General features: G+C 40.7%; 1 protein-coding gene across 3 annotated transcripts in view; it reads left to right on the top strand.

The window, feature by feature from the left end:
- Slco1a6 (solute carrier organic anion transporter family, member 1a6) overlaps nt 1–10427 on the top strand; it is a 45287-nt gene extending 34860 nt beyond the window's left edge. Inside the window, exons 12-15 of one of the 3 annotated variants that reach the window (XM_063286766.1) lie at nt 1476–1648; nt 4755–4819; nt 5978–6095; nt 9573–10427. In XM_063286766.1, the coding sequence (XP_063142836.1) occupies nt 1476–1648; nt 4755–4819; nt 5978–6095; nt 9573–9792 (576 nt within the window). In that variant the 3' untranslated portion in view covers nt 9793–10427. The remainder of the gene's footprint in view (nt 1–1475; nt 1649–4754; nt 4820–5977; nt 6096–9572) is intronic. The other 2 variants (NM_130736.1, XM_063286767.1) reach the window with 2 other exon arrangements.
- Nucleotides 10428–17057: the final 6630 nt, after the last annotated feature.

Below are 17057 nucleotides of genomic sequence, written 5' to 3'. Positions count from 1 at the left end.
CTTCAGTCCTTCTTAGAAGGGGGAGCAAAATACTCAAGGAAGGAATTATGGAGACAAAGTGTGGAGCAGAGACTGAAGGACTTTATTTTTTAGATAAACCTTCTCTTGGCAATATGACCTTGTTTTATTTTTTTAATAAGCAACTAATTATTCTATTAGTATTCTGAAATACATTTTGTTTTAGCACTTAGTACTAGTGTCAAAAATAATATAAAGCCATATTTATTTACTTTTAAAGAAATTGCCAGATGGTGATGACTTAGTCCTTTAATCCCAGCATCTAGAAAGCAGAGGCAGGAGGATCTGAGAGTTTGAGACCAGCCTGGTCTACAAAGTGAGTTCCAGGACAGTAAGGAAGGCTATGCAGAAAAATCCTGTTACAAAAAATCAGAAAAACACTGTGAAGACTCTAAAGTTGACTCAGTGCTTAAAGACATTTGCTTAAAGACATTAAGCTTTATGACCAGAATTATATGCCGGGACCCATGTTGTATAAGAAGAGAAGAAAATTCCATAACTTATTCCATGACTTCCATACATAGATACTTAAACATATACACATTCACAGACACACACACACACACACACACACACATCTGCAAGAAAATATAACTAGCCAAGTAAATATAAAAATACAGTGTACATTAAGGATAATTGAATTTTTGTAAATTTATTCCATGTATTTAGAAAATAAATAATATCTAAAAACCCTACTTCTCTGTATATATTTTTATTAAGGCATTTATTTACATCCCAGTTGCAGTTTCCTCTCCTCCTCCTCTCAGTGCCCACCTCTTATATCCTCCCCAAATTCATCCCTCCTGTCCCTTTCCTCAGAAAAGGGGAGGCCTCTCCTAGATATCAACCAGCCTTGGCATCTCCATGTGCAATAAGACTAGGAGCATCTTGTATTGAGGTAGACAAGGCAGCCCGGTTAGGGGGAAGGGGGTAAAGGCAGGCGATGTAGTCAGATGCATCCTCTGTTGCTGCTTTAGGAGTCCCATATGAATACCCAGCTGCACAACCGTTACATATGTGCAGAGGGCTTGGTCATTCCGCTCATGCTTTTTGGTTAGCAGTTCAATCTCAGCCCGTACGGGCCAAGATTAGTTGACTCTGTAGGTGTTCTTGTGGTGTCCCTGACCTCTTTGGCTCTTTATATTTTATGACTCAATTCTGAAATACAAAGAAAAATAAAACAAACAACAACAACAATAAAAGGTGATGGAAATGAAGATGAACAGAAGCCTCAATTTTATTCATTTAGTATTTTCTATTTAATGGTGTTTGTGCCCAAACTTGGGTCCACATTTAAACTAGATGAGTGTTCTTTCTCTGAGTCATATCACTGACCCCAACACTCCATTTTGATCCTACAAAACAAAACAAAACCAACCAACCAAACAAACAAACAAAACTAACGTTTTAAGCCCAATATTCTTCTTCCTTAAATGGGACATTGGTTTTTTTGACAGGTGCTTCAGGATTGCAGCTGCATTCAGTCATCAGGAAACTCGTCTGCAGTCCTCGGGCTGTGTAACAAGGGTCCTGATTGTGCCAACAAGCTACAGTACTTCTTAATCATAACGGTGTTTTGTTCCTTCTTCTACTCATTATCACTCATACCTGGGTACATGATTTTTCTGAGGTAAAAAGTAACATCTTTATCTATCTTTTCTTTTTCATAGTGTGTGCATATGCAAGTATAAGGTGTGTGTGTGTGTGTGTGTGTGTGTGTGTGTGTGTGTGTGTGTGTCCTGTATGCCTATAAGACACAGTGAGGACAGAACAAAATGTTGGGAAATCTGTCCTCTCCTTTCACCTTCTATTTGAGGCAGGGTCTCTCTTGGTATTTCTTCTCTCGTGCTGCCTGTGTACACCAGCATACCTGGCCTTTGGTTGTAAGAACATCTGTTTCCTTATTTCACTGTGGTGATGTAGGAATTATAGATGAATGCCACCTTTTAATTTTAATATTTTATATATGCTTCTAGGTCCTGGGGACTGAATTCAGGTCATCAAGCCTTTTACAACCTGAGACATGCCACTGATGTCACTTAGATTTTGTTTTGTCATTTATTAAGGTTTCATTCCCCCCCCCCCCAGAAAGTCCCTTTGAATTGGTTCCTAGAACATCAAAGCTCTAAGATACTTTTATGAAGACTTTTATACTAAGCGTTGCTGAATTTGACAATAAGTTACTCTTTGGTGGAGTTCTCCTTCCTGCCCTTTTCTATTTCTGTCCCTTACATAGTAAACGCAAATGAAAGACATCTTGTTTTTGAAGGTGAGTGTTGGAATGGGTTGAATAGCACTCATTTCCTATGGCTCAGCTAACTGACTGGCAGAATGGGAAACTCTGCATAAAAGGGTCCAGGTCTCCTGAGCCCAATCTGTCTTTAGCAAAATACAGGAATGAAAGAATAGATTCTCTCTGACAAGGAAGTACATTCCTGCAGTAACATATATTATTAAACAAGGAGGGCTGTGGATGCGGTAATATATTCTCAGCTCTTAAACATAAAATGAGGTAGCTGCAGAGCCAAACTGTGAAGTTTCAAACTTTATTTTCTTAGCAGGCGTCCTTTCCAGTCTAGCAAACCTCACATCCACCAACAATGGGAAAGCAGTTCAAGCTGCCTTTTCCTGTCATTGGAATTCAGAAACAAGTCGAGTTCACCATGATGTGTAATTCATTTATGTGTGGTACATTGTATCCTCATAGACTGGACCACATTTATCACTTCTCCCTTTCCCCTGCTTTTCCGATCCCTTGCCCACATTCCCTCTGCACCCCATTCTCCTCCTTTACCAAATCTCTTTCTCCTTTCCTTCTCCATAGCTTCTGCTTCCTTCCCTCTCTTCCTGCCTCTCTCCTCACCTCCCCTTTCCTCCCCTCCTCTCCCCTCTCCTCTTCTCCCCTCTCCTCTCCTCCCCTCTCCTCTCCTCCTGTCCCCTCTTTTTCCTCCCCTCTCCATTCTTACCCACCCCTCTCCTCTCCTCCTTCCCAGTGTCCTCTTCCCTTCTCTCCTCTCTCTCCCTCTCTCCTCCTCTCTCCTATCTGCTCACCCTTTCCTTCCCTCCCCTTTATTTGTTCTTTCCCCTCCTTCTACCCCTCATATACTCTTGCTGGAATAGGCTACATATATGTCCTTATTTATTTATTTTCCATTGTAAGGTGTTACATTTATATTCACCCAATGGAAATGTGGTATATACGCCTTGTCTCATCTCATCAGTACATGGACAGGAAAATGCACCAAGTGTTGCTAGTTCTTAAGAGTCATTCATGCAAGTGAGGGACATTTGTCTGTGACATCTGTCACTCCGATCACATGCCAGGCAGATTGAGGTGATGTGGCTACTCCAGATGCCTCAGTTCCAAACCTGCCTGCTTTTGTTGACAAGGATGACTTCTCCTTATTGAGGAGAATGTTCAGAGGGGAAGAACGTAGGAGCAGCTGAACTCTGTGTTCGAATCTTCAAACATGCTCTGGTGACTCTCATGTTTGTTCCACGACTGTCCTCACTTCCACTCGCCACTCAGTGCCTCAATTATTCTACTTTCTAACGTTGACTCTTCAATTGGGTGTGAAAACATCACTAACTGATGTTTTAATGTATTATTATTTAAAGTATTTACTGTGCATGTGCATGTGTGCTCATGTGTAGGTGTATGTGCATGTATGTGTGCACATGTGTGTGTATGAATGTTTGTGTGCATTTGCAAGCTATGACACGCCTATTGAGGTGACAACACATCTCCTAGGAATTGGTTTGTTTTGCACCACTTGGGTTTTTAGGTACTGAACTCAATTTGTCAAATTTCGTGGCAAGGACCTTTACCTACTGAGCCATCCTGTAGCCCCTAATGTGTGATTTCATGATGTAGTGAGGGTAAAGTGTATTCAAATTATTTTTCTCACATTTCTATGATCTTTTCTGCTGAATTTGATGTTTGCAATGTAAATGAGAGAAAACACATTAGTACGGTTTGGAGGCTTTCTTTATTCTTTTAGGCTGGGGCTTTTCTTAAATTCTTTTATGGAATCACCTCCAGTACAAAATCTCAACAGTTATACATATTATGATTTCCTTGTCTAATGATGTATTTGGTGTGAAAAGGGCACGTTAAAAAGGGCTTCCATATTCCTAGTTTATCAGAATATTTTTCAGTTTTTAGCCTTTACAGTTTTCACTTTGAGTGTAGTTTTCAAAGCTATCTCAGGTCTACTTTCACAGACAGCATAGGAAAGACAAATGTTTAAAAATTTTAAATCCATATAACAAAGTAGTTTCCTCAGGTCATTGCATGCTCAGTGGATCCTTTCTCTGTTTATTGTGGGACTGCATTTACCATCCTTTGAGTTTTTATATGACATCTGTTAGATTATTTTTATCAAAATGAGAAAATGCCTGGCAAACAACTTAAGGGAAGAAATTTGTATACGGTTTGTGGTTTCATAGTTTTGTGTCCATTATAGTGGGGTGGCATAGTAGTTGCCATAGTCACCAGGAAACCATGCATCTAAGTGCTTAGCCCCGCTTTAGATGTGGGGAGGTCAGAGACCAGCTTTCCGAAGTCCTTACTCTCCTTCTGTGTGGACTTCACAAAGGTAGAGCTAAATCATTCTCACTTCAGGATGGGAAGACTAACCATTAGAATCATGAGCTGCCACTGTCATTGGAAGAATGCTAGCACAGGTATAGATGTACACAATGAACTTTTATTTATCTATGTGTGCATTTTTCAGGTGTATGAAGTCTGAAGAAAAGTCACTTGGAATTGGACTACAGGCATTTTGCATGAGAATATTGGGTATGAAGAAATTCCCAACTTGTCAGATCGATATTAAGTCCTTAGTTAGCTAATTAATTTCCCCTGAATAAGAAGATACAACTATCTTGTCAACACAAAATGCAACTCGTACCTTAAAAGGGAATAAGAGTTTATTCTAGAATCAACCACGAGTGACCATGATATGGTCATCCAAATATGTTCCAGCAGGAAGACAGTTTTATGTTGTTTATACTTAGAGAAAAAAGGAATCCATGAACAAGGTACTTCTCAAACATATATATCTGTAGGAACATCAGGTAGGTTGATGACAGCAAAGCAGGTAATTCTCTGCTCTAGGCTCAGATGTTATCTGATGGCATTCTTAGTGTTTGGGTGGGTGGAAAGTAGTGACCTCCTAAGCCGGTACATCCCAAAAGCTTCCTGGGATAATCAAACAGATAATATATATATATATATATATATGTATACATATATATATATATATATATATATATATATATATATATATATATATATATATATAATCTGAGACAGGGATGGGGCAAGGAATGGTCAGTAAGGGCGGAAAGATAACTTGTTCCTGGATCTGCAACATCCCAACTGTTCATATCCAGGAAGTTCTTATGACCTTGCAGCAAATTTAACATAGGTGTTCTCTGCCCACTTTACACTGAACTGCAATTTACAGGCTTCTGTATGTGAAACTAGCTACTTGTAATTTGTCTGAGGATGAAGTAATGGCAGAGGTGAAAACTGTTTTCTTTCTTCTTTAAAGACCTTAACTAAACTTGATCTTACCTTTCATATTTTAGAAGATTCAAGAATAAAGTGAGAAGGAAATGGTTTTGCTAGTTGGGTGTGCAGAAAACCAATAGAAAACATTTTGGAAAATACATGAGGCTTATAATTATGAACTCCACGAATTGTTTCTTAGCATTTTATATATGTCATTTGTTGTGATCCAAAAATTTGCATTAACTTACAATTCCTAAAATAAGTTTAGAACATGTGATTCATAATTTGTTATATATTTTCTTTTTTTTTAAACAGTAGAATTGAACTACTTTTCCAGATAACATATCTGTTTTTTTTCTTTATTCCTGTCAGTGAGCTTTTTCTTTGGTTATATTTTGTTTTGGATTTGTTATGTTCTGCCTTTTTCTGTCTTCACTGCAGGTGGCATTCTGGCACCCATTTACTTTGGAGTTTTGATAGACAGAACCTGTTTACATTGGGGAACTCAGAAATGCGGTGAGCCTGGGGCATGCAGGACGTATGAAATAAATAGCTTCAGGTAAAGATAACCTTTTGAGACCAACTTTTGTAGTATAAAATTTCCCTACTCATATCTAATAATTTTTGAGTAATAAGGTTACATATGGCTTCATTTTCAAAGCACACATAGATGGTATAACATTCTTATTTATATATTTTAATATTTGCCAATTATTTCTAAAGTACTTGGTATATATGCCTGAGTGGGTTTCCCCAAGAACCCTTCAAAAGCTTTAGAAATACCTCAGAAAGGGATCAGGCCCTGGATTACCAGGAGAGAGTTCCATATTGAGCTTAGCTAGTATGACAAAATTCTAGATCTAAACAAGACAGCCAAATCCAGATACCTAGGATAGCGATGCTGTCTGTTGGAACACAGTCTTTCAGTTCCTACCACCCCATATCTATGGACTGAGAGAGGGACGTCCTTCTGCAGGGGTTGGGGTGACAGAGTCCCAGAACATTTAGGCAGCGTGTATTCTGACGTTCTAGCTCCTAGAAAGTTGCATGTTGTGGCCTAACTTGATGAGAACCCTGTTGTTGTAAAAATATAAAAATAAAATGGTATAATTGTCTTTTACCCCACTAGGTCTGCACCGCGGTGCCCCAAGATATCTGCTAGATATCTTGGCGGAATCACATCCCAACTCTGCGGCAGCCCATTGTCTCCTGCCGCTGCACACTTTCCTACACTCAAACCATCACATAAAAGAACACACAACACAGTAATCTTAGATCCAACTGATAAGATATAATTGCCCACTTAAACATACAAAGCCCGGTACCATCCATCCCTTGAGAACATTAATAACAACCTGTAAATACACAGAGCAGAATCTTAACATCATCTGCCATGGCTTCTCTCCCTCTCCCCCTCACTTGTCTCTCTCCTTCTCCCTAGTTCCTCCTCTTCCTTCAAACTTCTCTCCCGCCCACCTTCCTTCTCCTCCAATGGCAGGCCTCCTTCTATCCTGTTCCTGCCCCTCACCTGTACTTTACAGATTCAATGGGGAGAAGGTTCTGGTGAAGTCACCTGATTCCTGAGTAGTGACTAGGCAGCTATCCTGGGGGCAGTGGAATTAGCATCAAAATACAGATAACTTCAGGGCAAACCACAACAGAACCCCAAATCTGTGTAGTACCATGCAGCTTAACAAAAATTTCCAGGTGCTGTAGCTAGGGGCTGTATTGAAAAGGGACATGTTATGTAAATTTGTCTGATGGTCTAATCTCTGGAAACACATAGATGCGCCACTACACTTATGGTTAGCTGCCTCATGAACACAACGTGACTCAGTAGAGTGGTAGAAACCCACTGAGAGTGTGTCACGGGGAAAGGAGGTTGCCATACACAGAAATAACGGAAGCCATCACCCTCAAGTACTGAAGGATCAGGGAGAACACTATTTAAGTTTGGATGCGTCCAGTAGTATGTGGCTTAATGCTGCTACTTGATCTCAAAGCGTTTACTACAAGCAGTTACTTACACGGTTCCCATCACTCTGGGCGCTAAGCAGGCAGCTGTTATTAACAGCGAACTGAAAGAAAGGTGTGTTCCCAGTTGCTCCACCCACAGTGTCATGCCCGTTTGACCTTGAAACAGACTCTGTCTGTTGTTAGCTTGCTTGACCTCTCAGGCTCGATTTTCAAAGAAGCCCACAGAGAAACTGTTTTTTGGAGATAACATTCTCAGCCTGGTGTACCAATCATAAAGTACTCAACAACTTCTGTCAGCGTATATACATGTGCGAAACTTCCAGTTGCCTTGACATCCCCAGAATGGTGGACCATATCCCAAAATTATGAGCAAATCAACTATTCTTCCTTAAATTGGTTTTGACAGGATCTTTTATAATAGTGTCAGGAAAATAAACTATTTGTTAATATGGTATCTATTTGGAAAAATTATTGTCTTTCTAGACTGTTACATCTGAAGTTTTAAGAATCTATACTTTCTGTAGAAGTAGCTACAATCATTATATATATATGTATATATATATATATATACATATATATATAATGATTTTTAAAATCTGGGATTAAAATGTGAACCACCAAGACCATGCTCCATTTTCTCTATTTGAATGTAGTTCAGGATTTTAGGACTAAGGAATGGAACAGCCAACCCTGGGCTGGGTCTTCCTACCTCTGTTGATCTAGTCAAAACAATAATGTCCCACCAACATGGTCACAGGACCAATGTAATCCACACACACCTTCACTGAAACTTCCTTCCCAGAAGATTGCACATAGCTTGAGGCTGACAACACTAACCATTACACCAGATTTTACTATAAATATATTGAGAACAGAAAGGAATACTTTTATAGTTATTTAGAAATGTGAATATGTCAAAAGTACATATTTTCTAAGCCCATTAAATCCAGAAACCTTAAGGAATATCTTATTAAATATCCAAAGATCAGATGCTTTAATAGTATGCAAGTTATTTTTTTAAATTGGAAAAGGGGAGATTACTTAACTAACTTCAGGAAGCTTGTATAGTTCTCATACATAAACTGGGCTGTCTTCTCAAATGAAAAGAATTAGTGGGTAAAGAGATGGGTCGGAGGATAAGAACACGTATTGATCTCGCAGAGGACATGAGTTCAGTTCTTATACCCCCCACTGGGAAGCTCACAACTTCCTCTTATTCCAAGTCCCAGGTGGAAGGAAGTAACTTCCATGACTCATGAACACAGACTTACAGAGAGATCACATCTGTATACATAATTAAAATAATAAAATAATTATCTGTCAAATTAATTATTTTACATGCAAAAGTATATATGAAAACTAACAAATTGAATCTGCTAATACATAGAAATGACCAATAGAACTTATTTTAGACGTACAAAGATTTTAGTACCACAGAAATCTATTGCTGTAGCAGTGTATGGACGGTGAGAAGAGACAACGTGAAAAGTGACTTTATGATGCTTTCTATATGTGTGGTCAAAATTTGAGCAAACCAGAGAGGCGTTTCTTTAACCATATTTAAAAATTTTTGGCTCAGTATTTCAGAAAGCAGGTTACCATGGCAGTGTAGGAAGGCATGGTGGCAGTGTCCATGGTAATGGCATATGAGGCATGGTGGCTAAGTTTGAGGAAGCTGATCATGTTGAACATTCTTTCAGAAAGCACTTAGTGCTGGAAGCCCAGTCGATGGTGCCCACATTCATGGATGGAATTCAGTGTTAGCTAAATCTTTCTCAAGGCACCTTCATAGACACACCTAGAGATGTATTCGTACCATGATCCTAAGTACCATCAGGCTGATAATAGAAACGAACCATCACCAACATGAAGAAGGCGTGTCTAAAGTTTCATGGTGTTTTTTTTTGACATTTTAACACACAAAATAGATTATAATCAATGCATGGACATAATTATCACTGGACACTTTTCTTGGAAAAATAAATGATCTGTAAGAATATAAAAATTTTGCTCTCACTTAACACATTGAGATTTAATACAGGTTAGTTGTTTTCAATAGGAGCATTTACCTTGGATTGCCTGCAGCTCTAAGAGGATCAAGCTATCTGCCTGCCTTCTTCATTCTAAGACTTATGAGGAAATTCCAGTTCCCCGGGGACATCAACTCTCCAGTAACTGATCATGTGGAGATGATGCTCACAGAGAAGGAAAGCGAGCACACAGATGTGCACAGAAGTCCTCAGGTCGAGAATGATGGAGAACTGAAAACGAAGCTGTAATGAGTTTTCTACTGCCCTGTTCAAGGCCATGAACAGAATGCACACTTCCCTTCCTCGGAATCCCGAGAGATACAATAGGAACCTTCTCTTTAAGGACCTCAATGATTATTTTTCTCACTATAAAAATAATTGCTGATATCACTTTCAGAACTTCAGGGTGATATTTAAGATTTCCCCGGGAAAGACTTTTATGGTGACCCCCACACTACACTTTAAAGCTTCCTTCATTTTCACATAACATTTTCTCTTAACTCAATCAAGGGAAGTATGTGTTTCCCACACAGCTTCAAATGAGTTTAAAACTTTCCTATTCCAGAAACACTATTTAATTTCACTGAATTTAAATTTCCATACTGGGGGTAATTAGAACTGAAAATATGCCCCCTGGTTGTGTCATACTGAAATAAATTGTTCAAATTCATTCTTTCTATGTGAAAGGTGTCTGCATGTGTCTTTAACTATTTAGGAGTTAACTTTTTTTTTTTTTTCATTCTAGACTTTTGATGCTTTGGAGAATAGACTCTCATTAATGTGTGATCTCTTGTTTTCAATTCCTTCTTTCACTATTCATGTCACGTATTTGATCATTTTGCTTAGAACACAGACAAATTTAAACAGGTTATTAAAACTTATACGGAAAAATGGCTTTCTTTTCCTAGCAGTTCGAACCTGGTCATGAAACTCTTTCTTAAAAGCAAGTATTTGAGACAGTCAGTTCTTTCAAAGGTGCTTTGAAGAGATGAGCTGTACCGCAGTGGTACAATATGTTGTAGAAAATATTTAATCTCCAACAGGGAAAGTTTCTACCCCACCTTTGGTTATTCAGTTCCCAGATAAAAGACATACAGCTTTTATGTTTATAATAAGCCTTTAAGGCAGGGCAGATATCTACCCTCTCAGCTATTATGTCTACTTCCTTATCAATAACCCCAAGTTATAGTTTGCTCTCTTCCATCTGGGGATCTCTGAACTCCAACTGACCAACCCCGTGGTCATATTTTCATGATTCACCTACCCCATGGCATCTCTTCTCTCTCTACCTTCTTCCCTCTCGTGATCTCTCCCCATACCCTCAGGCCAGGAATCCAAACTGCCTATCTTCAGTCCAACTATAGGCTGTAGGCATCTTTACTCACCAATCAGGGTTAACTTGAGGGGCAAGTTTGCATAGCATCACTTGTGTGTGTGTGTGTGTGTGTGTGTGTGTGTGTGTGTGCAGAGTCTTTCATTCCTAGAAGCAGCCAAGCCTTGGGGGCCAGTGTTTACCATTATAATGCTATGACCAAACCTCAACAACAGTGCTAGCCTAATACATGAGATGACTCAGGTTAAACAATAATATACTGACAAAATGAAGTAAAATAAATGAGTGGTGGTTGAAGTATGAGGCTAATTCTCATATTCAGGGGGTGTCTTTGGCCTCTGTTCATTTTGTTCATATGTCCTAAGAGCACATGGCTATTGACTTTTAAAATCATCTTAGAGTTAAACCTTTGAAGAAGAACCAGCTAGATGACTCAGTAGAAATGGTGTTTGCCAGCAAGTCTGAGAAGGTGGATTTAATCCCTGGGACCAACATGGTGGAAGAAAAGAAGCAACGTTTGAAAGTTGTCCTTTGCCCTCTACTGAGGTACAATGGTATACATGCCCCACTCCTAAGAAAGCAAGCAAACAAACAAATACACATAAGTTAAACACAAGAAAAATTTAAGGTCTGACTTTTGCTATAAAATTGGGATTAACAAAATTCAAGGTAAACATTAAAAACAAAATCAAGTTGTGGTGGTTTGAATGAGAAATGTCTCAGACATTTCAGACAATAAGACATCTGATGTACTGTTGGCAATGCTGCTTGGGGAAGATTAGGGGGTGCATCTTTCTTGAAGGAAGTGTTTCCCAGGCTGGCTTTGGAGTTAAAAGCCTCACTCTTATTCCATTTCATTCTCTGCCTTGTGTTTTGGTTGAGGATGTGAAAGCTCAGAAGCCTGCTAACCATGCCTGCTGTCTGCTGTCATGACTCCTTCCCATGAAGGACTCAATCCCTCTGGAGTCATAAGCCCAGCCAAACCCTTCTATAGTTTGCTTTGTGGTATTTTATCGCAGCAGTGAATAGGAATAGATATAGAAGTCATTTATTTTGTGACTGATAAAGAATATAGAAAATTTTAGGAACCAAGAGGCTTTCTGTCTTGGTTGCCAAGTGGGGACATGTTGATGTCTGAGGGCTGTACAGAGCTGGTTGTACCCCTCATCTGGGCATTATGGGAGAGCTGATCCACCTGCAGCCACCAGCAGTATTTGGGAGAGCAGGCCCCTCATACTGCAGGAGTTGTAGGTGGACAAGCCCAGAGGATATAAGTATGGAAGAACTGACCCTGCCACTCTTCTCCGGGGTAGTGGCATGGATGAGGAAGAGATACCTCCTCCCTTTCACTCCTCACCACCTGCACCAGGGGCAGACTTGGCCCTGCGGTCATGAGAGCAGAAGAGATGCCCCTATCCCTCACTAGGGACAACATTCTGGAGAGCAAATTATGTACCTCATCAGCAGCATAGTAGAGCTATGGGTGGGGAAGGCACAAGTAAACTGGTCCCTAGGTGGAGCCAAGGGAGAGTTGGTTCTGCCTCTTCTCTGCCATTAAATGCCTACCTCTTCACCCCTTGACACTTACAGCAGGAAGAAGAGATCATCAGAGTGGGACAATTGGCCACGTCCCTTGCTGGTTGAAATACTCAACAGAGAAGGCCCCACACCTTCCCTAGTGGCAGGGTAGAGCCGGTTCTCATTTCAAGGATTGTAGGTGAGTGGCTCACAAGGATGTGTGAGTGAGGCAGTGGCCTGACCAGTTCAGATCCCTCTCAGGCCCAGCTCCAGGGTGTTGAATTGGCCCACCCTAACATCTACTCATCAATAAATGGTTCAAGTACAGGAAGGGGACAGTTCTACAGGCCAAAACTACAGGATCTCCATGACACAGGGCAACAAGAAGGTATCTGAGGAGTCCCAGTCAAGTTCCAGTATTGATGGAGTAGCAGAAGGCAGATGCCTGCTATCAGACAAACTAGCCATTGAAGCACTAGCAATTGAAGAAGTAGAGATAAAAGAGCACACTGTGGGATCACACACTACAGGTTACACCATGAGATTTTCTTTATTTCCCCTCTGTTTTGGGGGAGGTTGCAGGGTTGATGGAGGGTACAAGAGGATGAGAAGAATTGGGGTGCATGGTATGAAAAATCACACACACACACACACACACACACACACACGCACACACAGATAAAAGTTTAAAAAAATGTAATATCCTTAAAAATGGAGAAGATGAAGGAAGGAAAGGTGGAGGGTGGAGGTCTATATACTGTGGTTATTTATGCATGGTAAATTGAGAATATCTATAGGCTAGAGCAGAGTAAAGGCGGGTACAATCTCAACAGCTCTTTGAGAGATCTAGAATGTTCTTCGGAGGTTTAAGCTGACAGCATTCTGTTACTTGAACTGAAGTCAACCCACTTCTAAGAAGGGAAGATTTATTTTGCTCTCTCAGGACATGATGACTCAGCCCTGCTGCTTTGACCTTGTGTCTATTCAGCACACTGGTGAAGATGCTGGTGTCACACTGTCGGGTGTGGTGGTTTGAGTAAGTTTGGCCTCAGTAGACTCATATGTTTGAATGCTTGACCCATAGAAAGTGGTGGTATTAGGAGACACCATGTTGTTAGAGTAAGTGTGGCCTTTTTGGAGGAAAGTGTGTCACTAGAGGTGGTTGGGGGTGAGTTCTTCTAAGCTTAAGGAATACCCAGTGTGACAGTGTCCTCCTGCCTACCTTCAGATCAAGATGTTGAACTCTTGGCTCCTACTGTGCCATTTCAGCCTGCACAGCGCCATGCTTCTCACCATAAAGTTCTAAGTCAGCTCCAACTAAATGTTTGCGACTAGAAGAGTTGACTTGGTCATGGTGTCTCTTCACAACAATAAAACCCATGCTAAAACATCTGGGAAAGAAAGAGAGAGTGATGGAAAGGACAAGAGGCCTAGTATTTGTTACAAGGACTGACCACCATGGACTCAACTTCCTAATTCTTGGCCCCTCATCTTAATTGTTAGCCCCTTCCACCAGCTGTCAACAGTACCTTGCTGAAGACTAAGATTTTAAGACATGGGCTATTGGAAGAATAGTCCAGATCAAAACCAGTAGCAAACAGAAAGTGAACAACTTATCAGAAGGGCTTTCTGCAGCCATCTTTCATGTTGTTAGGATTGACTGAATTAGTCAGTATGCATTATAAAGAAAACATTTCATGGAGCTGGGAAGATAGCTTAGCAGTTAAGAGTATATGCTGCTCTTGGCAGGACCTGCACTTGGTTCCCTGCACACATATCAAGATTCTTCCAGCCACCTGTGACTTCTGGGTGATCTGATGCTTCTGACCTCACAAATACATACCTGTGCTCACATGCATATGCCTAGTGCCCAATGCATATGCCCTTATTAATGAGGTATTCTTACTCTAAGAGCACAGGTCCTTTCTTGATACTTTTTAGTGGAGAAAGCAGTCAAAAAATAGACAGTGAAGTGCTTGGGGATTTCATCATGGTGGCCACTAGTTCTGGGGAGGTGGAGGTGGCTTATTCTGAGCTCTATTCTCATCAAGGCATGATCATGGCACAGCAGACAGATGTGGAGGAGAGGATCAAGGGAAGAGGCGGAGAGACCTGAGAATAAAATACTTCTCCATTTAGAACTGTTACACGTCTAACATCAAGAGAATACATAATATTTTATCGGTTATTAAGCTACACTCCCAATGTAACTAACATTGCAAGAAGCTAAAAACTCAGGTTGAAAACACAGAAACTTGAAAGAAATGCAAAAGAAATGAGAGAGAGGTAATAATTGTTCTTTTATTCCATAGCATGGAATTGAAACTAGTAAGTTAATATTTCATGGTATAGGTTTTTTTTAAACACAGTTGAAGTCATTATCACAGGAATAAAAGAGATGCTTGCAAGCTAGCCAAGTTGTTGTTTCTGGGCTAGTGTGAGAGTTGGCAGAAAGAACAAAGGCCTAGGCACTGGTCGTTCAACTTAGTTTTGTATGTGCTTTGGATTTTTCTCAGTACAAATAAAATATGATTAAATTTTTTCATCAAAAGTATGTATAAATCAAGCAAGATTAAAAATAAGTAGTGCTTTTTATGTAAGAAAAAACTCGGTTCACTATTTGTTGATATCTAAATGTTTGCAAAAAGGAGGAGGAGGAGGTGGAGGAGGAAGAGCAGGAGCAGGAGGAGGAGAGGAAGGGAGGGAGGGAAGGAGGAGGAGGGAGGGAGGGAAGGAGGAGTAGGAGGAAGAGGAGGAGGAGAAGGAGGAGGAGAAGGAGGGAGGGAGGGAAGGAGTAAGAGGAGGAGGGAGGGAGGGAAGGAGTAAGAGGAGGAGGGAGGGAAGGAGGAGGAAGAGGAGGAGGAGAAGGAGGAGGAGGAGGAGGAAGAGGAGGAGGAGGAGGAGGAGGAGGAAGAGGAGGAGGAGAAGGAGGAGGAGAAGGAGGAGGAGAAGGAGGAGGAGGAGGAGGAAGAGGAGGAGGAGGAGGAGGAGGAGGAGGAGGAGGAGGAGGAGGGGGAGAATCTGTCCCGTTAGTTGTGACACATTGGGCTGGTTTCTAGAATGGTAAATTTGGGTGGAAAGGTTTCAGTGGTCACTACTGTCTGAATAAGCACCTTCTTTTAGACTATGCATGATTTTAAGATCCAGTAGAAAGCATTCACAGTGTTTAATACAAAAACTTTGAAAAGTTTGCCACACAGTGTGTACTATAGTAAATATGAAGGTAGCTGATCCATTTGCATGACTATACTTAGTCTTCAGCCTGAACTCTTGGTGGCCTTATTTTTTATTTATCAGATATGTAGAGATACCATTAATTAACAATCCATATTAAAAGTATGAAAAATTCTGTTACATAAACTTCAGGTCCTCTTGCTCACTGAGTTCACGGATAAACCTTTAATTTAAAAGTTTATGCTTAACCAGACAATTTAGAAAATTCCCTCCCTTAAAAAGTTAACTGGAGGTAAATGAGATGCCCTCGTGGTTCACGTTACCTGCTGCTCTAGCAGACGGGGCAAGTTTGCTTTCCAGAGCCCACGTTGGTGACTCACAACCAGCTGGATCTCCAGCCATAGGGCCATAGGGCCATAGGGATCAAAATCCACACAGAGACGGAAAAGGAGTAAAAATTAAAAAGCACCCACTTTCCATGAGCAAAATTGTAGTCCCATGCCCTACCTCAGAGAGAGAGAGAGAGAGAGAGAGAGAGAGAAGAGAGAGAGAGAGAGAGAGAGAGAGAGTGTGTGTGTGTGTGTGTGTGTGTGTGTGTGTGTGTGTGTGTGTGTGTTGGTGTCCTTTCTATCCAGAGTTTCGATACTGTGGTTTTTATATCCACTTCTGTTGAATCTGGCCACAGCTGCAGTTGCAATTAGAACAAACTAAAAACTCCACGTTTTTCGCTCCTCGTATTAGGGAGTCTAAATGAAAAAACAGAGAAGAAGCTTTTGAAATAGGTCAGGAAAGCAGGATTGGTTGACACTCTGTCATTCATGTATGGAATGTCGTCTGTATCTGGCCTGTGTGGCTGATGCACTTTATGCAAAGGTGAAGCTAGGATATCCTCTTTCAAAGGAAAGCCTTGCACAAAGGACAGAGCCATTGGAAGAGAAGGCAGCATGGTATTTGTTAGTCTGAAAGATGAAGGGGTTTGAAGGCAACTTGTAAAACTAAGACCATTTCAAAAGAAATAGGGACAACTTCACTAAAGCCCAGCTGAGTCCAAACAACTCAGGCTGTGACTGACCGTGTACTTTGGCAACTGAACACTGTTTTCATACGTGACAGGGTTAAAGGCCTCAGTAGAGGACGCTCTGCTGTAGCACTGGGGAATCTGTAGAGCTAGTCCAATGGTTCAGATTTACTTCTTCTGCCTTATGAATCAAACTGTGTTACCAGGTCATAGTTTACTTGCACATACATCAGATTCTGGCTATCTGTGGCTTGCTTGGCTGACTGTGTATGGGCAGAGAGGTATGCCAAAGGATGTCCTAGAACGTTGTGTTTAAAATATGTCTCGTAGCATCATGATATGACATGTGGAAGTTGCAGAACTCGCCAAGATTGTGTCCTTGTGGACAACCTCTAATTAACCCCTCCTGAAAAGACTGATAATTCTTGGTCTTCAGTTGAAACCATGAAGAACTAAGAAGGAGAACAAAAA

Source organism: Rattus norvegicus, chromosome 4, assembly GCF_036323735.1.
Source record: "Rattus norvegicus strain BN/NHsdMcwi chromosome 4, GRCr8, whole genome shotgun sequence".
In the NCBI taxonomy this organism is placed as follows: Eukaryota; Metazoa; Chordata; class Mammalia; order Rodentia; family Muridae; genus Rattus; species Rattus norvegicus.
Note: the sequence above shows the minus strand (reverse complement) of the source record. Positions and strands in the feature narration are given on the sequence as shown.